At 46.7% G+C, this 24,398-nt stretch overlaps 1 protein-coding gene across 9 annotated transcripts in view; it reads left to right on the top strand.

Moving 5' to 3' along the window:
* Nucleotides 1-18,434, top strand: part of NEDD4L (NEDD4 like E3 ubiquitin protein ligase) — a 340,545-nt gene extending 322,111 nt beyond the window's left edge. For all 9 annotated transcript variants that reach the window (XM_060121798.1, XM_060121799.1, XM_060121792.1 and 6 more), the window contains 7 exons: nucleotides 5,447-5,520; nucleotides 7,683-7,743; nucleotides 9,247-9,306; nucleotides 10,790-10,897; nucleotides 12,508-12,604; nucleotides 13,368-13,440; nucleotides 18,025-18,434. In XM_060121798.1, coding sequence (XP_059977781.1) covers nucleotides 5,447-5,520; nucleotides 7,683-7,743; nucleotides 9,247-9,306; nucleotides 10,790-10,897; nucleotides 12,508-12,604; nucleotides 13,368-13,440; nucleotides 18,025-18,127 — 576 coding nt within the window. In that variant the 3' untranslated portion in view covers nucleotides 18,128-18,434. The remainder of the gene's footprint in view (nucleotides 1-5,446; nucleotides 5,521-7,682; nucleotides 7,744-9,246; nucleotides 9,307-10,789; nucleotides 10,898-12,507; nucleotides 12,605-13,367; nucleotides 13,441-18,024) is intronic.
* The last annotated feature ends 5,964 nt before the right edge of the window (nucleotides 18,435-24,398 follow it).

Genomic DNA, 24,398 nt, shown 5'->3' with positions numbered 1-24,398 from the left:
GAGATTTCAAGAAAGTGCAGTTTTTTTCTACGAACACTTATTAATCCCCTTCTGTGTGCCAGGCACTGTGTTAGTGTCTTCATGTTGGGTCCTTGAGGAAGGAGTTCAGACACAAGACGAGAACTATATTTAAAAAGTGGAATTTGGGACTTCCCTGGTAGCACAGTGGTTAAGAATCCGCCTGCCAGTGCAGGGGACACAGGTTCGATCCCTGGTCCAGGAAGATCCCACATGCCGCGGAGCAGCTATGCCCGTGTGCCACAACTACTGAAGCCTCCGCACCTTAGAGCCCACGCGCCACAACTACTGAGCCTGCACTCTAGGGCCTGCATGCCACAACTACTGAGCCCACGTTCTGCAGCTACTGAAGCCCGCACTCCTAGAGCCCGTGCTCTGCAACAAGAGAAGCCACCGCAATGAGAAGCCCGTGCACCGCAACAAAGAGTAGCCCCCGCTCGCCGCAACTAGAGAAAGCCTGCGCGCAGCAACGAAGACCCAATGCAGCCAAAAAAAAATTTAAAAAGTGGAATTTGAACAGCAGCCCACAAGTGGTGTGTAAGGAGAGGGAGATGGGGGTGGAACACCAGCGGAAGCCTGACTGAGAGGCCCCTAGGGCTTGGGGAGGATTTACTCTAAGGGAGCAGCTTAGGGAGCAGGCCTGGAGGCCCCCTTCCCTGCCTGCCCGGAGAAACCATGTGACCTACACGTGAGCCCCAATCAACCACGTGACCCGCGGCTGCCCCAGCCGATGATTCCTTACTCGGCACAGAGAGTATGGTCCGGTCGTGTTATTTTTTCTTTTTTTCTTTCAAAAACAATTTTATTTATCTGATTGCAAAATATTAATCTTAGTAATAAAAATAAAGTCAGTACAATAAACACATATTAAAATCACTCATAGTTCCTACCACCTAGAGAAAAATCACGAGTAAAATTTTGATTTGTATCTTCCAGAATGATTCTCTGTAAACACACACACAAGGTTTTATCTTTTTAACAGAAATGGAATTGTACAGTGTATACAGTTTTAACTTAGTATATTGTAGGTACCTTTCCATGTCAGTAAATACCATTTTTTTTTTTTTTTTTTTCCGGTATGCGGGCCTCTCACTGTTGTGGCGTCTGCCGTTGCAGAGCAGAGGCTCCGGACGCGCAGGCTCAGCGGCCATGGCTCACGGGCCCAGCCGCTCCGCAGCATGTGGGATCCTCCCGGACCGGGACACGAACCCGCGTCCCCTGCATCGGCAAGCGGACTCCCAGCCACTGTGCCACCAGGGAAGCCCAGTAAATACCATTTTAATGGCTACACCAAATTCCGTTTCATAGACTGTACCTTCTTTAACCGTGCCCTAGTGGTCAGCATCGAGGCCATTTCAGTATTTCACTATGTAAACAGTATGATGAGTGTAATCCTGGAATATACATTTTGTACACTTGACCAATTTCTTTCTCTTGGTATAAGTCCTAAGAGAGAAATTATTATGAAAAGGCATATGCACATTAAAATCTTGACTCCTGTTGCCAAATTATCTTTTCAAAAGGTTGAACCAGTTAGACCCTCACCACCAGCATTGATAAGAACCGTTTCTCTACGCTCAGCAGTGCTGGCTGATTCTGCCAGTTTTCATCACTGGGGGCTGCTTTTGGAGGCGCCAGAAGTGTTTTTCTCCTTTCCCCTCCCCACCCTGTCTCATCTGTGGTTGACCCTCTCATTCAGTAGCTCTGGAAATTGCAGCTCCCAGAAAACATTCTGTTCTAGTACAGCTGAACTGTACTGAAAGCCTCTCAAAATCCAGAACCGGGCTTGGATTTATTAACTTGTCAGTTGGTGTGGATCTGATAGAAAAATCTCATCATGGAAGGGAACAGCAGGACAATCTTTGAGGAATAAATGGGGGGAGAAAGAAAAACTGTCTTATTAAAAAATATTACAAAAGTGTAAATGAATACTGACTACAGACCCCCAAACAATCGACTACAAAAGTGTAAATGAATACTGCTTACAGACCTCCAAATAATTGTCAAAGAACTAAAGATGTGTTACTATAAGAGACCTCCCATCCCACTCCCTAAGCAGAACTGTTTAATATCTTCAAAAAAGTGCCATGACCTGCACAGGACAGGAGCAGGTCACCACGGGGGGCAACTGGATGGAATGGAAGACAGCAGCCGGAAGGGGGCACCCGGCAGGAGGGAAGGATTTGAAGAAGAGTGAAAATACAGCAGCAATTAAAGTCCGTACTGCATTTGCAAATATTTTCTCCCATTCTGAGGGTTGTCTTTTCGTCTTCTTTATGCTTTCCTTTGCTGTGCAAAAGCTTTTAAGTTTCATTAGGTCCCATTTGTTTATTTTTATTTCCATTTCTCTAGGAGGTGAGTCAAAAAGGATTTTGCTATGATTTATGTCATAGAGCGTTCTGCCTGTGTTTTGCTCTAAGAGTTTTATCGTGTCTGGCCCTACATTTAGGTCTTTAATCCATTTTGAGTTTATTTTTGTGTATGGTGTTAGGAAGTGTTCCAATTTCATTCTTTTACATGTAGCTGTCCAGTTTTCCCAGCACCACTTATTGAAGAGGCTGTCTTTTCTCCATTTTATATTCTCACCTCCTTTATCAAAGATAAGGTGACCATATGTGCGTGGGTTGATCTGTGGGCTTTCTATGCTGTTCCATTGATCTATATTTCTCTTTTTGTGCCAGTACCATACTGTCTTGATTACTGTAGCTTTGTAGTATAGTCTGAAGTCAGGGAACCTGATTCCTCCAGCTCCGTTTTTCTTTCTCAAGATTGCTTTGGCTATCCGGGGTCTTTTGTGTTTCCATACAAATTGTGAAATTTTTTGTTCTAGGTCTGTGAAAAATGCCAGTGGTAGTTTGATAGGGATTCCATTGACTCTGTAGATTGCTTTGGATAGTATAGTCATTTTCACAGTGTTGATTCTTCCAATCCAAGAACATGGTATATCTCTCCGTTTGTATCGTCTTTCTTTCATCAGTGTCTTATAGTTTTCTGCAAACAGGTCTTTTGTCTCCTTAGGTAGGTTTATCCCTGGGTATTTTATTCTTTTTGTTGCAGTGGTAAATGGGAGTATTTCCTTAATTTCTCTTTTGTATTTTTTGTCATTACTGTATAAGAATGCTAGAGATTTCTGTGCATTAATTTTGTATCCTGCTACTTTACCAAATTCATTGATTAGCTCTAGTAGTCTTCTGGTAGCATCTTTAGGATTCCCTATGTATAGTATCATGTCATCTGCAAACAGTAACAGTTTTATGTCTTTTCTGATTTGGATTTCTTTCATTTCTTTTTCTTCTCTGATTGCTGTGGCTGAAACTTCCAAAACTATGTTGAATAATAGTGGTGAGAGTGGACAACCTTGTCTTGCTCCTGATCTTAGAGGAAATGGTTTCAGTTTTTCACCATTGAGAACGATGTTGCCAGTGGGTTTGTCATATATGGCCTTTATTATGTTGAGGTAGGTTCCCTCCATGCCTACTTCCTGGCATATACCCTGAGAAAACCATAATTCAAAAAGAGCCATGTACCACAATGTTCATTGCAGCACTATTTACAATAGCCAGGACATGGAAGCAACCTAAATATCCATTGACAGATGAATGGATAAAGAAGATGTGGCACATATATACAATGGAATATTACTCAGCCATAAATGGAAATGAAATTGAGTTATTTGTAGTGAGGTGGATGGACCTAGTGTCTGTCATACAGAGTGAAGTACATCAGAAAGAGAAAAACAAACATCATATGCTAACACATATATATGGCATCTAAAAAAAAAATTGGTTCTGAAGAACCTTAGGGCAGGACAGGAATAAAGACGCAGACATAGAGAATGGACTTGAGGATACGGAGAGGGGGAAGGGTAAGCTGGGACGAAGTGAGAGAGTAGCATTGACATATTACACTACCAAATGTAAAACCAATAGCTAGTGGGAAGCAGCCGCATAGCACAGGGAGATCAGCTCGGTGCTTTATGACCACCTAGAGGGGTGGGATAGGGAGGGTGGGAGGGAGGGAGACGCAAGAGGGAGGGGATATGCAGATATATGTATACATACAGCTGATACACTTTGTTGTACAGCAGAAACTAACACAACATTGTAAAGCAACTATACTCCAATGAAGATGTTAAAAAATAAAAAAACAAAGTCCGTACTGCAGACAGTAAAAACGTTGAATTGATGTTGTGGAAAGTGGAGCTCAGTCACGTGGGAGGGAAACGAGATCCCTTCCCGAATAACAGAAAAAAGGACAGAGAAGAAAATATGAAGGGCCGAGACAGAGGACCAGTGGGCTTTGATTGAAAAGGCTGTCTCCATGTGAAAAGGAACAATAATCAAGTGCATCATCAGAGAAAACGTTTGGAGAGGAACAGGATCTGATGTTGAGGCCAGAGAGGCCGTCTGTCCCGCGCGTGTGTGGCAGGGCTGGGGAGGGGTCCCTGGAAAGGGGCCTCTGCCAAAGCAGGAGATCTGCTGCAGGTTTGAATCTGTGTCCCTCGTGGTGGATGCCGCCTGGAGAACCCTCTCCCTCAGGCTTGGCCTGGCTTCCTCTCAGGTGTAGCTGGGTGGATGTGGGAGAAAAGACCACAAGGAATCCCACCAGAACACACATGTGGTTACCTCTGAATGGGGGAGCTGTGAGTGGTATTTTTTTCCTTTTTATTTCCCTGGAATTTCCATGAGAGTAAACATTTTATTTGTTAGGTCAGTAAGCCTCTTCCTTCCCTTCCCTTCCCTTCTGCTACTTATTGCTCTATACCCTTTGATGTTAAGCCAGGGCTGGCTCAGAGCAGAGGAGAAGGCTGTGCCTTGAGTTCAGCTGCTTTGCTCTTTTCACTCCTGGCTCACGCTGGGGGAGGGGCTTTCGGGGCTGACAAGCCAGGAGGTGGCGTCTGGATGCACATCAAAGCCTGGGCTTCCCAGGGGTGGCAGGTGAGTCATCCCTCAGCCTGACTTTCTCAACATCTTTCTTTTTTTAAGTCCCTGTGTTTTGCTCCTTTGAAAGAAATTCCACATATCTTTTTTTTATGGCTATAAAATCTAATTTTCAGCAACAAATCTGGATCTCTGCAGTCTTGATGGTTGTATCCTGTCTTTTCCGTTAAAGATAATTAAATTTCTTGATAAGTCAATAGCAGATGGAAAAATTGTTGTTCTCTGTTGTTGCTAATGTATGAAGAATAATTAAAACTCATCAATAACCATAAAATAATTTGCCTTCAATGATAACATCTTTAAGTGTGTAGCATCTTAACAATTTATAAAGCCTCATTAGACATTCTCTTGGACACAGAGCCCATTTGCTGGGAAAGAGTTCTGAATAAATTTTACTTATCTTCCTTTTACAGTAAGACGTTATTACTCAGTGATAATATGCAAAGTAACTTCATGATGGTGATGTTGTTTTATCTTTGTAATTACAGACATATCAAGTGGATCTGAAGCCCAATGGGTCAGAAATAATGGTAACAAATGAAAACAAAAGGGAATACATTGAGTACGTACACACTTACTTACAGCCTTTTCTTTCATTAAATTGAACAGCATGTTCGGTTGCCGTCCTTTGCCAGAACAGTTCGTGCAGATTGTGGACACGCTTTTAACAGTATGAGTTCCTTTCTGGCTTGGCCTAATAGGAAGCTGAATTATGGGATGCAGAGTTTGGCTTGTGTCATGACTTCGTGTTGCTGCCATACAGAGGAGCAGTGGGAGGAGAGAAAGGGGCCACTGTTGAGTAACTTGGCAAATACTCTGGGAGCCTGTGGGCATCTCGTCTAAAATGGAGAATTACAACAATGGAGCAGTGTCAACAGCCGGTTGGGGTAAAATTGGGAACAACCGAAGAGAACATATTCCATCTCTCTCCTGACCTCTTTTCCATAATGAAAATGTAGGAGAAGAGTTAAAATGGATATGGAGAATTCAGCACATGCAAACATGAAGGATTGTTCCTGCTGTTTGTAATTTTCTTAATCTCAGCGTCCTTTGGTGGGACAAAATGTTGAGTCCTTTGGAAATCTAGCTGTTGGGTAACCCTAGGAGTCTGTACTGGGCAGAAGGTACAGTTGGGCAGCTTACATTTTCTTCTTTGGTATATACGTATGCTTTGAGCTCACCGTTCTGGTATCTTCCAAGGATTGCCAGGTTGCCCTTGCTAGCCCTCGAACAGGGATGAGGTCAGCGTTAACGGTGGTCGGCTCCCGGATCCTAGTTTCTGCTCATCTAGTGGGTTACAGCCATGGCCTGGGCTCCATGTTTGCATTCAGAACTCCATTTCAGCAAGCCGGGTTCCGTCCTCTCTCATCACAGTTGATCACAGGACCTGAATTCAGAGAACTGGCTGAGGATCTTAGCATCCTTCCTTAGCATCTGCCAAAAAAAAAAAAAAACAAAACAAAAAACCTACTCTCCCTTCTAATCAGGAAGAATTGGAGAGTGCTGGCGTCTCTACTTAGAGACCCTGACAAAGCATGGACTTCTCCACTTGCAAGTTGAGAGCTTGCTACACTTAATCAGAAACTAGAAGTGAGATACTACATTTCTTGCCTGTTCACCTTAATTGGCACTTGTGCTGAGCTTGGACAGTCTCAGCAAGCAGACGACGTCCTGACAGGCACCGTTGTCTTCATTCAGAAAGTGTAGACTTCGAATAGATTTTTAGCAACACCCCCGGGTGACTAGGTTTGAGAGACTGAGTATTTGCACCTTGTGATACATGTTGTGCGTCATTCTTTGCAGTTAATTCTTTTAGGTTTCAAATTGCGGGGCGCCTCCACTAGCTTCACTGCAAAAGGGAGGATAGAAATCCCCGGCTGCTCCCTGCCGCCCGTATCCTCTGGTGCAAGTAGGCTGTCGGGCTGGTGCTTGCAGCACAGCCAGTAAAAACCCGATATTCTGAGCAGTGAGTGGGCAGCAGGCTGGTCCTCGAGGGCCGTTGCCATGGTGCCACCTCGTATGTGAGAGCCCTTCATGACAGGGTCCTTGTGCTATTTCATGGCAGAATGCCTTAGGTGGAATCCAAAGTGGATACGCCTGGCAGTAAATTCTGCTGTGCACTAAATATTGTCACAGGGAATGTGGTTTCAGTGGCTGTCTGTGACTCCAAGAGGTTTTACCATTAATCCTCCAAGTGTTGGTATAAAAGTATTCGTGGTAAAGTACTGATAAATTATGTCATCCTTGAAAATCAGTACGTTGAATACTAGAATGAATTATCACATGATAAAATACGTTGTAGTGGGTATTCCCCTTAAAAATATGTACATGTCTGTACATAAATGTGGGTGTGTACATATGTGTGTGTGTGTGCACGCGTTATGCCCAAATACATATGTGTTCAAACCCCATTTTCCCTTTTTCTCCAAACAGTCACGTTTATAAAGCAGCTTTGATAAACGAAGCCTCGATCTGGGGGGAGAAAAGAAATCAGTCTTTCTTCTGAAACCCTTAGTGAGATTTTAGGTTCCACATGTGCTCATTATTCTCGAAAGAATCCGTGAATGAGCAGCGCGTGCCACAGCATATGCCCTCCCTCTCCTTGGCCGCCGTCGGGCTTTTCTCCCCGCCCCGCTTAACGAGAAGCAGTCGCAGCTGGGGGGGGAAGAACTGCACACGAGTGATGAGCAACGTGGTTAAGGGCTGTCCATTTTCCTCCCACAGCCTAGTCATCCAGTGGAGATTTGTGAACAGGGTCCAAAAGCAAATGAACGCCTTCTTGGAGGTAAGTCGTGTTCTCCGGGAGTCTTGCCTGTGCCTTTAGGTTGAAAGAGGACGGTTCTCCTCCTTGGCGGGCAGGGAGGGTATTAGACGCGATCACACACCCAGAGACAGGCATGGGTGTGGGACCCAGGGCAGGAACGTCAGGCCTGCACTGCTCACAGCATCTCCAGTCTCCAGGGCAGGAGCGTTGAGCCACTGCACTGCCACCTTTTCGTCTGTCTTTTTTTGGTCAGTGTTTTCTGGCTTTGCTGCTCTTATTTTTTAATTTGCCTTAACTGTTTTTAAAGAGAAATCTTTACAGACTTGACCCAGAAGGGCAGGTTCCCCCACAGAGGCTAGAACCATCATCCTGTAGCTTTTGGTGGTACCCAGGGAAGGCTGGGAGCATCTCTGCCTTTTGCTGCAGTGACGGGTTCTGAGAAATGCGAGGACTCGGGACAGTTTCCAGTCACGCCATCCCTCCGTGATAATGCCTTCCGCCTCATTGGTCGAACTTTTTTTTCTTTTTTTTTTTTTTAAATCCCCTGCCCTTTCCTCGTGGCTGTCTGAATAATTCCTCACCTTATTAAAGTGTGAAGTGGTTACTTCTCAGACCCAAGTATTTAATGTCAGTGATACTCCCAGGCCCCTGAGGAGGGAGGCCCCTCGCAGAGAATAGGGGCTTCCTCATTTTAAAAACCAGCTCCCTTGGACCCAAAGCGCAATTCCTTTTTAAATCCTGATACTGGGTATTAGTCACTTAAAGCGAACAAGTCCCAGCTGCACATTACAAGAACCGATCGATGCAGGGTTCTCGCTGGGCGATGCTCTCTTCAGTTCACCCCAGTTCAGTTACCTGCTCGTGGTGAATGTAGCGCCAGCCCAGGCAGAACACTCAGAAAAATTCCAGGACTTAGGGTGAAACGTGTGAGTTAGAGGCGCCGGAGAACAGCAGGGTTCATACTGTATTTACACGAGAAACCTACCCGGCCCTGTCCCAGGTGATCACACTTTCAGAAACTGGCCACACGCGAGGCCCAGCGACACGGAGCGTCCGTCCTAGGTCACTGCACTAGTCAGTGGTGCCTAGCCTGGGGACCGGGGCAGGCTGTCTGTGCTCCCTAGCTCCTTTCCACCCATCACACCGCCTCCTCTCGTATTTCATCTTTGCCTTATTTTTAAATGGTCCACTTGCGCGTCTGTGGCCTGTGCCTTTGAGAACACCCTGACTCACAGCAATGTGTCATAAGTGGCTTTTGGAATCCGCCTGCCTGCAGCAACCCATATTTTTATAACATTTCAAAAATTACTCAAGTACCTGGATCTTCTGGAGTCTGCTGTTTTTTAAACTTTTATTTTGTGACTCTGCTGTTTTTATCTGAACTAAAATTACTGAATACTGTCCTATAAACCATCAGTGAACAGTGTATTTTTCCTGGCTAACCAAAATAAGCTTGTTTATCCTGTAAAATTTGTCTCTTTCGAGGAAAAAGGTGTTGAGAGTGCTTTTCTTTTTTTCTTTCAGGGATTCACGGAACTGCTTCCTATTGATTTGATTAAAATTTTTGATGAAAATGAACTGGAGGTTTGTACTGTAAACATTTTGTGTAAAGGAGATTTTTTTTTTTTTAAGTATCTCATTACTTCCCAACTTGGTATGTTAGTATTCTCTGATCCCTAATGTCCTAGCGAGTAAGCTTAGGTGAATTCTACTGCGGGTCTCTTAGGGGCTTGCGTGTTTGCCGATCAGGGACCAGGGGATAGCAGAAGTGGTCACCTGTAGCTTCCTTGCCCGGGAGAGGGCAGATCAGGGACGCAGCAGACAGGGGGAGGCCCGCTGAGCTGGGTTCACGGCCTGGAGCTGGGGTGGCAGCACCCTGCTCCCAGGGTGGGGCTGGCTGAGGACCCCGGTCCTCCACGCACCCACCGTGGCAGCCGAATGGGGACTCGGCCAGGGGGTGGGTGTGAGCGCCCCCGAGGGGCTGTAGAGCAGGGGGCTCCGTGCGATCGAAGTGGTCTGTGCTGCGGAGTGAAAGCCCGGCAGAGGCAAGAAGGTAGTGGCCGGGGGTGGTTTCATGGTAGCTTGCGCCAGCTTCTTTGTGTCGGTGTAGATGAGAACTTGGAACCTGAAAAGCGGAGGGGGCGCCCCGCCTTACGTTGAGAGAAACAGGAGGAGGAAGGCTTTGTCTGCGGAGAGGCTGTTGACAGGACTCCGGCCATTCGTCCAGTGACGTGTCTCCCGTAGACTGGCTTTTGTTCCTTTACCTTAAAATGGAAACGTCCAGATAGATGACGTCGCAGACATCACGTAGAGGAAGCCCTTTGTTTGGCAGGTGGGGCGACTGAGGCAGGGAGAGGTTAATGACCTCACAGGGTCTCGTCACAGTCAGGCCCATGAACCCGGTTTTCAGGCCTCTGGATTCGTTCTCTTTCCACTGTGCGCTGGCGCCTCTGCGGGAGTATCATTCCTTCGTTAGGAGGGTTAGGTGATAAGAAAAGTGGACCCAAGACTGGTGAGTCAGAGCTGCAATTATAGCGCTAGGACAGGTCTGCAGCCATGGGCCACCAGGCAGGTGAGGTGATTGCCCTCACCTGGTGGATCAGTCCGGGAAGATGAGTTCTTGCTGTCATAAAGCACTGATTCTACTGTGGGTGGGGAGGTTATTTTCAACTGTTGAGACAGATAACCTCTCAGAAGAGGAAACAGCCAGAGTGATGAAAGGGCAGGTGTAAATGGAGCATAAGAAAATCTATGAGCACCGAGCTGCGACTTGAGGGGCGGGGAAGGTGATCGATTGGGACTTCTAATTTCCAGCATGAAACGTGGCGGCCTGTACAAGCTTTAGAGTCGGGTCCCCCTCGTTACCTCTCAGTCTCTGATCTGCAGAGGCAGGTAGGATGTGGAACACGTATTCCCCGTCATTTGTTTTTATGGTTCGCTGGCTTATCTTGCTTTGCACGTGACATGATGCCGGCACTGAGAAAAGGCCTTTTCTCCGGTGTATTTCTTCGGCTTTCACGGTGTGCCCTGTTTACCTCTGGGTAAATCTGGTCCATCTCCCTCCCAGTTGCTGATGTGCGGCCTTGGCGACGTGGATGTGAACGACTGGCGACAACATTCTATTTACAAGAACGGCTACTGCCCGAACCACCCTGTGATTCAGTGGTTCTGGAAGGTAAGGCCAGAGTCCGGGGTCCTGTGCTGCCTTCCCGTGGTCTTGCTGCTGCATTTGGGGCTGTGTTGGTACCTGGTCTCCTGGGGGAGAGAAGAGGCCCGCCGAGCCAGAAGCAGCCCTCACCGCTGCTTTTCTGTAACTGTGGTGGATGGCTGTCTTGAAGAGGCTACACTGTCTTCCTCGACCACCTATTAAAGTGCTTTTGTTTGAGGAAACCACTGAGTAGGACGATCCTGAAAGACAGATAATTGGATTCAAGAATTAGAACTAGTCCTCCAGAGTGGGAATAGGAATGGGAGGCTTCTCAGGGCAAAAGCATGCTTTGGGGCTGACTTTTCCAAGATGCCATGTTGGTTTCAAAAACCATTTTCCCAACTTTTTTTGTTAATTCCAACAAACATTTTGATCTTTACATCTTCCAATCAAAGATGCAAATGAAATCTGATTTACTCTCTAAAGACCAGTGTTTACATCCTTTTCATTGCAGAAGAGAAGTGAAATAGTAACGAGCGGGTCCAAAGGAGGGCAGTAAACTGACTTTGAAAGAATTACAGGGGGAAAAGCGCTGATTATTTACTTACAGAAATAAGAAATCATTGACCTTGTCTTAATTTTTAAATGTCTATTATTAATAACATTTCAAGTGCAGCAGAGAAGCAGAGAGAAAAGGAAGTAAAGCAGAATCTTCAGATCCTAACATCTTAGTCCAAGTTTTGCTCAGCCTTGATTTTGGCTATATTTTTTTTAATATCAGTTCAAGTAACTTTACCAGTGAAGCCAACTCGATTCTTAGAATAATTCAGATATGTAAGATACACAGATTATTTCAGAAGCCTAGCCTGGCCTCTGTTTTTCTTTCTTTTTCTAAAATGTTGTCTTTAGAGAATTTAGCTACAGTCAAATATCCTGCCTCGTAACCTGGGTTCCCCCTCTCAAACTGTGTGTATTTCTAACTGGCTCAGGGGGACCGTCAGCCCTCACATACAGAAACATGAGCCCGGTACCATCAACAAGTGTGCTTTTTTTTTTTTAGTTTACTTTTGGCTGCGTTGGGTCTTCCTTGCTGCGCGCGGGCTTTTCTCTAGCTGCGGCGAGCGGGGGCTCCTCTTCGTTGCGGTGCGCGGGCTTCTCATTGCAGTGGCTTCTCGTTGAGGAGCATGGGCTCTAGGCGCACGGGCTTCAGTAGTTGTGGCACGCGGGCTTCAGTTGTGGTTCACGGGCTCTCTAAAGCACAGGCTCAGTAGTTGTGACACACGGGCTTAGTTGCTCCGCGGTATGTGGGATCTTCCCGGACCAGGGATTGAACCCGTGTCCCCTGCATTATTAGCAGGCAGATTCTCAACCACTGCGCCACCAGGGAAGTCCCAAGTGTGCTTTTTTTTTTACCACTTATTTTGACCAGTTGGCAGAAGAAGAAAGAGACATTGTGATCACTCAGTCTGAGGTTGCAGAGGCTGGTATTGTGATGTCCATAAAAAAAAAAAAAGTTGCAGAGTCAACTGTCTAGGTCTCCCACTGCACTATAAATAAGATGAAGTTTTGCCCATCTGCACTGCAGCAGACGTGCCTCGTGTTACATGAGCATAATGACCTTCTGCCTCCGTTCATAGGCTGTGCTGCTGATGGACGCTGAAAAGCGTATCCGGTTACTCCAGTTTGTCACGGGGACGTCCCGAGTCCCTATGAATGGATTTGCCGAACTTTACGGTGAGCAGGGTACCGTTAGACTTCGTCCTCCCACCGTGAGTCTCTACCCAGACATCAGCTGTGGCCCCCGAAGACTGCCTCCCGGGCTTCTAGCCATGTATGTGGGTTTCGCCTGGACCCAACAGACATACATCACGGAAAGAGATGGGGCGGCGTGCCGTCACCTCAGCTGTCTGTGCAGTTACCTGTATATAAAAGCAGGGGGTTGTTTTTGTTTTTATACAGAGAGCCATAAGATTGGTCTCTTTTTTCTTTCTGTTTTTTGGTATATATTCAAAAAACAACTAGATTTTGCAGAATCATCCGTGTGGTTGTAAACTGAGCATTGAAAGCCCTCCTCCCCTCCACGAGGCAGAATTCCTCAGGGCTCACTATAGATGAAAAAGTCACTCTCTGCTCGACATATTAAAGGTCATCACGGTTCAGTTTCTCCCCCGGAAGCAGTTTTAAATTTAAACTTCCAGGGCTGGATTGAAAGGCTGTGGTTGTCTGCACATCGTTACGTTCTTGTGTCGGCTCTGTTCAGCTTGGTGCGATTCCATTCTGATGGCGACACAGAGTCTGTGTCCTGAGGTCGTGCAGACCCTTTGCGTCCCCCCCCCGTTGTTAAGTACTGACTGTGACGTCACAGCCACAGAGGGTGTCCCAAGGCTCACCCCCAGGCCCGCCCTGCCCACCCCTTCCTTTCCTTCAGCCCCTCCTTCGTCTTGTTCTACCGCCTTGAGCCTCTTAGCATTTCTTTTTCTTCCTTTTTTTTGTCTAGGTTCCAATGGTCCTCAGCTGTTTACAATAGAGCAATGGGGAAGTCCTGAAAAACTGCCCAGAGCTCACACATGGTGAGTGACGGAAAACCACACAGTTGTTGACAGACAGTATTTTAAAACACTTAGCTGAGTATGATGCTGGGCTACAGGCTAGAGTGCTACTTTCCCTGACCATTCAGCGTTTAGAGTATGAACTGTCAGTGATACAGGTGAAAATACAGATCGTACAGTGATGCTGGTGAAATTAAACCACCCAAGATTTGAATGGGCCTGGTGTTTTTGATATGTGAAGGGTTAAATCCCCGTTCCTGCTTCCTGAGGGGAGTTCCTCCTCCAAACCCCGTCCTTCCCTAATTCTTCTGGGAAGCAGAGATTTCACTATATATTCTCCCTATGTGGATACGACCGCTCCCAGCCTCTGGACAGATTGAGTTTTTACCCCAACAGTAAATGGTTTAGAACCATGGATGAAATTCCCTTTGGCAACAGTTTTTAAAAGGCCTCCCATGGCCATCCAGAACCCGTAAGTCTGAGATTTAGCAACGTGCGTGTGGCCAGAGGAGTGTCAGAGGTCCGACCAAGGACCCCTGCTCAGGGAGGCACATGCGGGGCGCGGCTGTGCTCCGAAGGCCTCCGGGTGCAGGGCGAGAGGGAGGCCTTCCTGGAGGGAAACCCCAGGAGTTTCGTGAAACCCAGCACAGAGAAGACCTCAGGAGCTCTCCGGGAGCTCCTGTCACTCGGGCTCCCGTGTCCCCGGGGTTGGTCACCCCACAGGATTTGATTTCTTGCTCTTAGGAAGCAGGTGGAGGGGGAGCCCTGTGGCTGGTCAGCACCCAGCATCCTCCTTCCCCACGGGAACTGGGGCTGCCGGGGCCGCTGGGCCGTCCTGTGCTGCCCAGCACAGCTAGGAGAGAGGTCTCATCAAGGTGCGTTTGTGGAAAATGGACTGTGAAAGGCCTTTTGCTTCTCTTTGACTCCCTCGTCTCGCCGGAAAGCACGTTTTTCCGCATTTCTACCATTCGTAGGACTCTGAGAGGAACGGATGTGGTCCCTGCCTGCTGGTACCGGGAGAGCGGGCTGGTTCTCGCTACAACTGGCCGATCGCCAGAGCAGGCAGTGCCCCTTGATCCTCTGCCTTTATTCTTGGGGGTAGAATGTTCTGGCCGTGGAGCTTTTGTTCCAAACGATAATCAGTCAGGTGTAGCTCTCCGGGCTCAGTAGCCTTCATTTGGAAGGCAGCCAGCACTGACCCGAGCCCCAGCACTGGCGGGATGTGGGGGGAGAGCTCCCAAACTCAGCTGGAGGAACAGCTGCTTCACTGGGCGCGGCTGTCCTGCGTGGGTCAGACCCTCAACCTTCTGGCAGCCTGAAGTGCACTGTTAGCCTTCCTGGGGGCTCTGGGGAAGCTTCCTCGTGATCCCGTAGCGCACAGGCTCCCAGATCCTGTGATTTGAACTCGGGTCTGCCAGGATTCCAACCCCTGACCACTTCAGTTAAGCTACTGCCTCTGTGATACGGTTCACTTTCTTTCCAGACTCTTCAAAGAGAACCGAGTAATTGAGTGTTCATCCCATGACCCTCTGTGGCCCTATAGACAGATATCTTGCAGTTGGATTCTTCTTCTATTTCGGAGTTCACGTGCTGAGCCACCAGTAAAATACGGGGCTGCCCAGATAAGACCCTGAACTCAGCGGTTCTCAACCTTGGCTACACGTTGGAACCACCTAGAAAGCATTAAAAAAAAAATACTGGTGCCGGGATGGGTCCCACTTCCAGAGATTTTGACCTAGTTGGCCTGGTGTGTGATCTGGGCCGTGGGGTTTTCAGAGCTGCCCAGGCGGTTGGTGAGGAGAGCTAGGGTGTAGAATCATTGCTCTTCCTTAGGCAGCACAGAGGTCTACACACAGGAGGAAAGCAACCCCGCCAGCTCTTACCAAAGCCTGGCTTCTTCTCTGTGTGTCACAGGATTAAAGCATTCAAGGAGTTTTTCCTTCAATGATGCTCTCCCCAGACCAAGAGGAGAGCGCTAGTTCTACTGAAGCCACACCGGCTGGTGGGGTGGGACTTACTCTGTTTTCTCTGCTGTGGCTTTCCTTCCATCCAGCCCCGCCTCCCGCTGTAACGTAGGAAACAGGCGCTTTGCTGGCTGCTTCACAGCGACAGCCGTATATGTGGCGAAATAAAACCTAGCCACACGTATGTTTAATCTCTTCCATGTTTTATGAAAACATAAAATATACAATTAAGCTTCAAAATTAAAACCTGATTTACCAGGAGAGCAAGGGCGGGTGGAGCTGCTTCTCTCTGAGCTTTCATGAAACTCTCAGACGTAACTGCTGAGTGTCTCAGCGTTAAAGGGCTTCATTCCTCTGTTCTGTCAAAGGTCACATTCCGCTTTACTAAGAATCACAGACCCACCTAAAAATAATCTCCTTTGGCCACACGACGAGGCTGAAGCCACTGAGGTTAATGAGGTCACACAGCTAGTTGGTGGCAGGCCAGCCCTGTCTCCTGACGTCAGAAGTAACGGTAACACTTGTTAAGCTCTACTGTGTTCCAGGCATCACCCTAAGCACTTCATGTATATTAACCCATATCATCGTCACAACGACTCTAAAAGGTGGGTCATGTCACTGCCCTCTCCTTACAGATGGAGAAACTGAGGCACAGAGCGCTAACGTAATTCCAGACCTCAGCTCTTAACATTCCCCTGTTTGCCTTTCTCTCTCCATTACTCCAGTATTTCTCAAACTTGAATAATGTATGGACCTTTTTTCAAGGGAAAAAATGGCCACAGATCCTTGAAACCCCACAGGGATTGCAGGCCCTGGACTGTGAAATACCAACTTAAAATCAAGACGACAGCCACCTCTTCTCTTAAGTATACCCTGCAGAAGTGGAATTCTGTCTCTGTCACTGGTGAAATGATGTTTGAAATCATTATCATGATGAAAACCAAAAATTGAAAACTTCTTTTAGACTTACGCCTTCAGGATTCCTGGGTTTCTGAGACCTCTGGTTTGAGAAGCACGGTGTTCTGCTCTGCTGTGTCTTTTGATGTTTGGTGACTGTTAAAAAAAAAAAAAAACAATCTCAGAGCTCAGTGTGTCTTACTAAATACTTTAGGGGTTGTTAAAGGGCCCACCATGGACATGTGTCTGTTTCCTACTGCTGCTGATAATCATTAGCTTTTAAAACATAAGAAGTTGTTCTGCTCGTGCTTGGAAACCTATGTCAGTGCCAGGAGCGAGCACTTTTAAATGCTGAGGCAGCAGAAGCAGATCTGGGCTTTGGAGCCAGCCTGGGGCTGAATCCTGGCTCTACCGCTTACTGTGTGACCTTGGGCAAGTTACCCAACCTCTCTGTGCCTTGAATTCCTTCTCTATAAATAGGGATGAGGCAGTACCTACCTTACAGGCTGGTTGCTGGGATTCACTGAGGTGATAGATGAAAAGTCCTTAATGGTTCTAGCACGGGGCAAATGCTCTACAAATGTTAGCTCTTACTAAAGCATCGTGAACGAAGGCACGTGTGTACGTGTGTGTGTGCGTGTGGCTATCGTCATGACAGGTGCCCACCAGCAGCCCACCTGCACGGACACCAGTTCTGTGTCTGGGGCTCTAGCTCCTCATGCCCAGTGGGGGCCGGCGGTGAATGGTGTGTGCGTGATGGCAATGGTCGCTGGCTCTGGGGCTTGCTGTGTGCCAGGCCCCCTTTATATGTTCTGATCTGACCCTCCCAGCACTCTGCAGCAGTCTCCCCATTTCACAGAAGAGCAGACAGATTTAGGGACGGAGGCGACTTGTCTGAGGTCACACAGCTGGCCGGTGGCAGAGACAGACTTTGAACTCAGTCCCATGGACAAGTGCAGTCCTTTGCTCACAGAGGTCGCATGTATGTATGGAGACCTCACTGTCACCGAGGTGACTTGTAACGCCCCTGCCAAAGCCTCAAGGTATGTAGGGGCTTCTTATAAGTGAGGCTTTTCACTCCACGTGTTGATGACTTGCCTGACTTTGGTTAGAGGGTAGCTCAGTGTTGGGGTCCCAGAGCTGCAGGCAGCCTGGGTTCTGGTCTCGCATCTGCGGTGCTGTCAGGGGTGAGACCTGGGGCATGCTGACCCACCGCTGGGCTCCGGGACCCACATCTGCAGGACTGAGAAAACGTAACGTGCCTCACAGGGCTGCGCTAAAGACAAAGCGATATGTTACGTGGAGAAGCGCTGGGGCTTCCTAAAATAGTGTCGAATGAAGGAGAGCGTTAAAAACAGATGCAGCCTCGGTTCATCCTGCTGCGGAAGTTCTTTGTGTTTCAAGGGTTTTGACATCTCTGTGTGTATGTCAGTTACGTTGCCTGTCTTGTCTCCCTTCCTGGCAGGGTTTTCCAGGATCCACGTTTGGTCCCAGTAGAGAGGGTTCATGGACGATCAGAAAATTCCTTTCTCTTCCCCCGTAGGTTACTATAGCATGTTTGGTGTGGGCAGTGTCATCGCTGGAATTTACTTTTCGATAATCAGAAATATTTTTGCGAGTTGAGACTTTGACATCCTCCTGCTGGAACACCAAGTGCCCCCTTAGCCAGATCTAGGAAGTGCTGCGGTAACTAAAGGGCAGTGATGATGGCTTTTTACCTACGCTTCCTTGTTAACTTTTGCAGCTTTAATCGCCTTGACTTACCTCCATATGAAACCTTTGAAGATTTACGAGAGAAGCTTCTCATGGCTGTGGAAAATGCCCAAGGATTCGAGGGGGTGGATTAAGTGCCCCCGGCCTCGGGAGGGTTGTTCTTCACGCAAGTCCTGCTTGCACTTTTGCATTCGCCTAACAGACTCTGCAGAGATGCTGGCAGAGAGCAGCGCACGGCGCGGACTCCTGGAGCAGAGCCTTCGCCCGCGACTTGCCCACGCGCCAACATGGGAACCCAGTCCCAGGTCGCGTTCCTGCATTTTCCACCACAGATTACCAACTGGTTGATGTGTATACTAATTACATTTTAGGAGGACTTATTCTATTTATGTTGTGCCTCTGTAGGCCAAGCCCTTAATAAATATTTTACATACTTTATAATGACAGCGAATGGAATTAATCACTCTACAGGTATAGTATTACAACTCATGTTTACTTTTTAAAATGATTTAGACCGATTTGCAGATTTTATTTCACTACAATTAAAGATGTCTCATGTACTTGGAAAAGTGAGCATATTATTTTTTTGTATTTGAATTTCACGCCAGGTTTAATGTCAGTGACATTTTTAAAGTACTTGGACAGCCCCACGCCCTACCTGATTAGCATTGGAAGAATGACTTTTGTCCGAAAGCCTTCTACAGACAAATACTTGGAGAGAATTTAAACCATAACATTAGGCATCATGATGATTTTTTCCATGCTCAGAATGAAAACAAACTGGATAATTACGTTTTTTGTACAAATTTAGCATAATAGCTGCAGGCTGAGAGCATTGTAACATAGCATGACAAACTTTGTGTTGACTTGAAGGAATCACACCATTATTCCTTAGAGGCAATTACGTGTGCTAGAGCACACTTGAGGCAGGGTTGGACTATCGTTTCTCGTAAGAGAAGTTATTTACTTAACCCTTCCTGCTGCTGTACAGTCCTTCTTCTGTCATGTCTTCCTCTTTGCTGTTCTCAGTAGAGACACTTGAACGAAACTTGGCACTGCGCGATTTGAAACTGTGGGAACCAGCCCTGTGCAGTCTCCTGTTCGTACACGTTTGCTGACGGTAGCTAAATAACCAACTTTTGTTCTAACCGCGCCAATTCTGAAGGCACTTTATGTACGACATGGAGGCCACATCTGGTTCCTGGGGGGGTTTTGTCGTGCGCGTTGACTGTGAGGCTGATTTCTGCCCTCTGCACACACCTTTCCGGTGCAATAGCTATCAGTCGTGAAGCTGGCTGCTGGCGTATAAAGCCTGGCTATAAAGCTCAGCCTACAGACCCGTCCTCGCCAATCGTTCTGTGATTTCTGTGCCGCTGCAAAGATTCACAGACAGTTAATCTAACCGGGTTTTGTTCCCAGTGACATGTTGCATGCTTCCATACCGTGAACTGCCCAAGTCGTGTCTGTCGTGTGCTGGATTAGACGTGCGAGAGAAGGCTTGATCCCTGACGTCCGGCTCTTCAGCTGGTCCTGGCGGGGATGGAGGGCTCTGTGGGATTCGATCCTTGGCCGCTTGTGAGTCCTCGTTGCAGAATTCTGTCATGTTTTGAAAGAACGCCTGAGGCAGGGCGGGAGTCCAGCAATCCTGCTGTCCTTCTTAACCTGTGTTGTCCTGGACCCGTGGTGGCAGTCAGGGGACACTAGCCTTCTCACCTCTTGCCAGTTGTAGATAAGACAATAAAATCGTGGTTTCAGGGCCTCCATTTAGGATCTTTTGGCGTTACAAACTCGGTTTACCCCGGCTCTGGGTGGCTTGTGGGAAGCCACGAATGTTTGTGCTTGTCAAGGAGTTTTCTGAAGCGGCGCAGAGGCCTAGGTGTCTAAAAGAAGGTGGATTTCTGCAGAGCTGAGGATTGTTCCCTTTTCATATTGATTTTTTAAAATCCAGTAGTGATCAGAAAACCTAGGTATTGCATAATTAGAAAAAAACGATATTGTTCATTATTTTTACCTATTGGTGGGATGTTTTTCCCATCACTCAATGTAACAGATGTCTCAGTGGCAAACCTCCGCCTTCCTGTAGCCCCTCAAGTCCAGACTCGGCTCTCTTTTTATGACTTATGCCAAAGCCTGGGAGAGCAGTATGCTTGGATGGGTTCTGAGAATGAGTGTGTAGTTTATAGGGGGAGAAATCCAGCGATTCTTGTCTAAGAACTGGGATTCTTCTTTTTGTAAACTGTATATTCCAAAAAATCAGAATATTCACTAAATGCAAATTAGGCAAAGTATTGAAAATAAGAAAGAAAACCCATCCTAAGATAATTTCTGTGCCAAGAACAGATAAGAATTACCGAAATAGACCCCCATGAATACTTGAAAGGCAGTAACTGTGAATGACAATTCAGCTCATCTATCCCTTAATATCTGATTTCAGTGACCGCTCAAAAGTGCCGGGTCTAGAGTTTGTTTGGGGGTTTTGGTTTTCTTTTTTTAATCCAAATAACGTTCCCTGGCTCTCATCAATTCTCAGCGTTTCACTCTTTGTCTAACATAGTCGTCACCCATCTTGTTTCCTCTCAACCCTGATGACCACTCTCCATCACCTTCGCGACGTAACCACAGAAGGCAGTAAGGAAAATGCACTGCATGGGGGCAGGCTGCCGGGCGGTCCCTTGGGCCTCTGCCTGCTCCAGTCAGCGGGCCTGGGGGACGACGGCAGGACGGCGGTGTCACCTCATCTAGTCCTTAGCAGCGACGCTTCTCCGCAGTCCAGGGTCTCTTAGAGCTTCTGCTTTCTTAGAAGTTACCTGAATCTAGCTTCTTCAGTTCGCTGAAACAGAGTTGTTACGGGCCATTTTGCCTTGAGGTTAAGAAGTGCATGCCAGGGTTTACATACATATCGCATGTTGAAGGTCTTTTAAACCTCGGTTATCACAGCCACCTGTAAAGTCCTGGGTATTTCTATTTCTGACTCCTGTCATCCTAAAGATGAATTTGGAAAGTCCACCCAGTGGGCTTAGCTTCAGAGAGTGTGCTGCTTTTCTACCTGCTGCCTCTGGAACGGGAAACAGCGAGGCATTCGTCTCAGCGCTCTTTCTTTTTTCCTGAAATACTTGCCATTATTTACCAAAGGCCCATTGGTAGCTAACGTCAGATACTCCCTAAGGTCAGATGACAGATGCTTAAAGCAACCTGACGTGGATTATTCCTCCCACATAAGGATGCAGTGACGGATTCTGAGAGAAATGGTTTGCAAAATGTTTGAACCACTTTCTACATCTCATTGTTAAACAGAACAGTTAGATTTGCTGCATATGAACTTGCTCTTCAAGAGAACCAGTTTGGAACTGGCAAGACCACACAGCAGTGGTACATGTTGTCTGACAGTTACTAATTGTTCCACACGTGACTCAAGTATTTTCCTAGCTCTTGTATCTCACCTCTGAAATTACAGACTCTATGAAGAGAGCCTGGGTTAATCAATTCTCAAGCCCCTACCCAGGCCCTGTGCTAGCGCTTCTCTTTGTTTGCTCTTTCCTCCTCACCCTGACTCTGCACCCCTGTACTGACTCTGGTGTCATTTTCTGCCTTGCCAGTAGGGGGCACTGCTGTGCAGGGTAATTGCCTGGCCTGCTCCCTTCCTGACCCCCCCCAGGAGGTCTTGCACTACCTCCATCTTATTCAGACTTCAGGGTACATCTTGATAAGTCAAAACTGCCAATTTTAGGGCTGAGATGTGTTTTTTTAAAAATCCTTATAGACTCCACTTTGTACTTTAGATTTTGAAACTGGGAAGAAAATGTGACATACTTTGGACCACTTTTTTTAATTTATCGAAGCCTTAATGAACAGTGTATATACATTTGCATACACACACACCCCGACCCAAAAGTGTTTTCAGTGCGTCGGAGACAAAGCTGTAGCATTAGGACGTGAGCTGGTATGTTTCATAGAAAAGGAGAGCTTTCTGTTGGTATGGAATTTTCCAAGAAAACCTCTCATTAGACTGCTCCCCTTCGTCAAAGGTGTTAGGTGCAGAGCAACGCATGTTTAAGATGCATGTCTTTGTGTTGGTTGGTTTTGTGTTTGTATGAGTAATGATAGAATATAACAACATTGGCGACAGGCCTCTGTGTACTACCTTCTCAACTTGCATCAGTGCATTGTAAGCCTTCTCATGACCATGACCCTGTGTCCACACATCTGTGCTCCTACATAAACCAGTCTGCCCCTCTTTCTCAGACTAATTTCACCTAGATTGTCACGGTTTCCTTCATGTTAACTTTGCATATCTTTGTGCTTCCTTCACTACTATGTATGTAATATATATACGTACATATGCTGTCCAAATATATCTTCACATATTTGTATAGCATTTTTACACCTACCTTGAGGAATCTGGTTTCGAAAGGGAGTGAGAGTTTAGTCCCTTCTACAGTTTTCTCCAAGCTGTGTCCTGAGAATTCTGACCCTCAGAGCCTGAGAGCACCCCAGGAAGATGATGATATAATATGCCGTCATCTCTTAACTCAGCACCTATTATCAAACGAAACATGAAAAAACAGTGACTTTTAAGGTGAAAAACAGTTTCAAGCATTCCAAATGAATTCTCAATGTTTCATAACTTTTTATTATAAACCCACCTCCGAAATAAAGCCAAGTACCATTTGATACAGTGATTAAAAACCAAACAACTTGGAAATTTTTTAAAAGACAACGTATGGATAAATGCTCATTTTCACAATCAGAATAGCTGTAAAATACGGTTGAATTTGATACAGACAGAAAACGTTTAGTTGAAGGACAGATCCTTTTTGCTTTTCGTTTTTCTTGGGAGATCTAAAGAGAAATTGTGGATTGTTTTCCTGACAGCAAAAGAGTAATGTGACAAAATGAAGTCGTTGTAAAGAAGTGATGCAACTTGTCAAATATTTAATAAAGAATTATGGAAGCTGGAACTTTTTCTACATCACGTATTACGGGTTGTCTGATTTAAAGCTTCTTTGCGAGCGCATCGCCTTGATTGTCTCGGAGGTTATTTAAATGCCTGCGGATTTATAGATAGTATGTTCACTTCCTTAATCTCCCTAGAAGTTCCACATCTTTAAAAACATCATTAAAGGCTGCCCAGAACCCATGGCTTGAGCTTAATGGGATGCACCTCTATTCTTAGCCGTCTGTCTTTTTATTACATTTGAGAATTAATGACGATGGATTACCCAAGTGGTAATATAAAGTCCATTCCTGGAAAGGCATATTTCACCTCTAGTTTTCATCTGACTAACCCTCAATTTATGTCAGTTAATGAGACTCAGTAATGAAGCTCAAGGTGGTTCTCAGAAGGGAGATGCTATCAGAATCCAGATCTCGTGTCAATTCCCTGATAAAACATGTAGACTCCTCAAAATTTTTTCCCCTTTTTCTCTAGTGCCTAAGCCTCCTCTCGATGGCCTTAACTTGCTCCCTCTGGGACTGCCAGGAGGTAACCTCCGAATCAGGACATAATTGCATCCTGGTTTCTTGCTACTTGTCTGTTTCAGTCAGCTGTAGATGGTATCTTGCTGGAAAGGTATCGAAAGCCTTCTGAGTTCCTGCGGCTTCCTCCAGCCTTACGGGAACAGACAAGGACGGTACCGGCAGATAGAGCCACTCTGAACTTTGTATACGCTCACAGAGAAAAACACAAATGATGAGATACATGAAACAGGAATAAATCATCATACATCAGTTACACAGTTGCTAAGTTAGTAAGCTCTTAACCTGCTCTGAAGTCCAAGAGTGATCTAGGCACTTCTGAAACTCTAATGTCCCTGGTAAAATGGTGAGCGTGGGTATCCAGGGCTTCTCATCGCTGTGGCTGGCTCTGGGGAGCCACGTTCAAAGGGGTCCCTGGACGTAAGAGGGCAGATGCCACTTTCCCGTCCCTTTGGTGCGCCCTCATCTGGGAGACGACACTTCTCAAAACTGAGTTTCCAGAGGACTCGGGCTGTGGGATGTCTAAGCAAGTTTTTATAGGGCTTAAATTGGACAGGAAAACAAAATGATGGTGACTTTTAATAAGACCCAATACGGACCCCTTCGTAAGTGGGCTGCAGGACCCTGGCCCCAGCTCGGGACACCCACTGGTGGGGACTGAGAAGGGGAGAACCAAGATTCCCTTTGTAGGGCTGACCTCAGGCCCAGCCTGAGGAAAAGGTGAGTCCAGTCAGCCTGTCACCTTCCTGCTCAGCCCCTTTGTAGCACCCCAGCTCCTCCCCAGCCAGTGTCCCCAGGCTGTGCCTCCTTCCCTTTCCCTACGAATCCCACATCCAACCTAGCAGCAAGTCACAGGTGACAGAGGACGAATTCGATGGAAAGCAGTGGAGCGGCCGCCCCCTGCCCCTGGGCAAAGCGGCATCTCCCCTC

Source organism: Lagenorhynchus albirostris, chromosome 14 (assembly GCF_949774975.1).
Source record: "Lagenorhynchus albirostris chromosome 14, mLagAlb1.1, whole genome shotgun sequence".
Classification (NCBI taxonomy): Eukaryota; Metazoa; Chordata; class Mammalia; order Artiodactyla; family Delphinidae; genus Lagenorhynchus; species Lagenorhynchus albirostris.
Note: the sequence above shows the minus strand (reverse complement) of the source record. Positions and strands in the feature narration are given on the sequence as shown.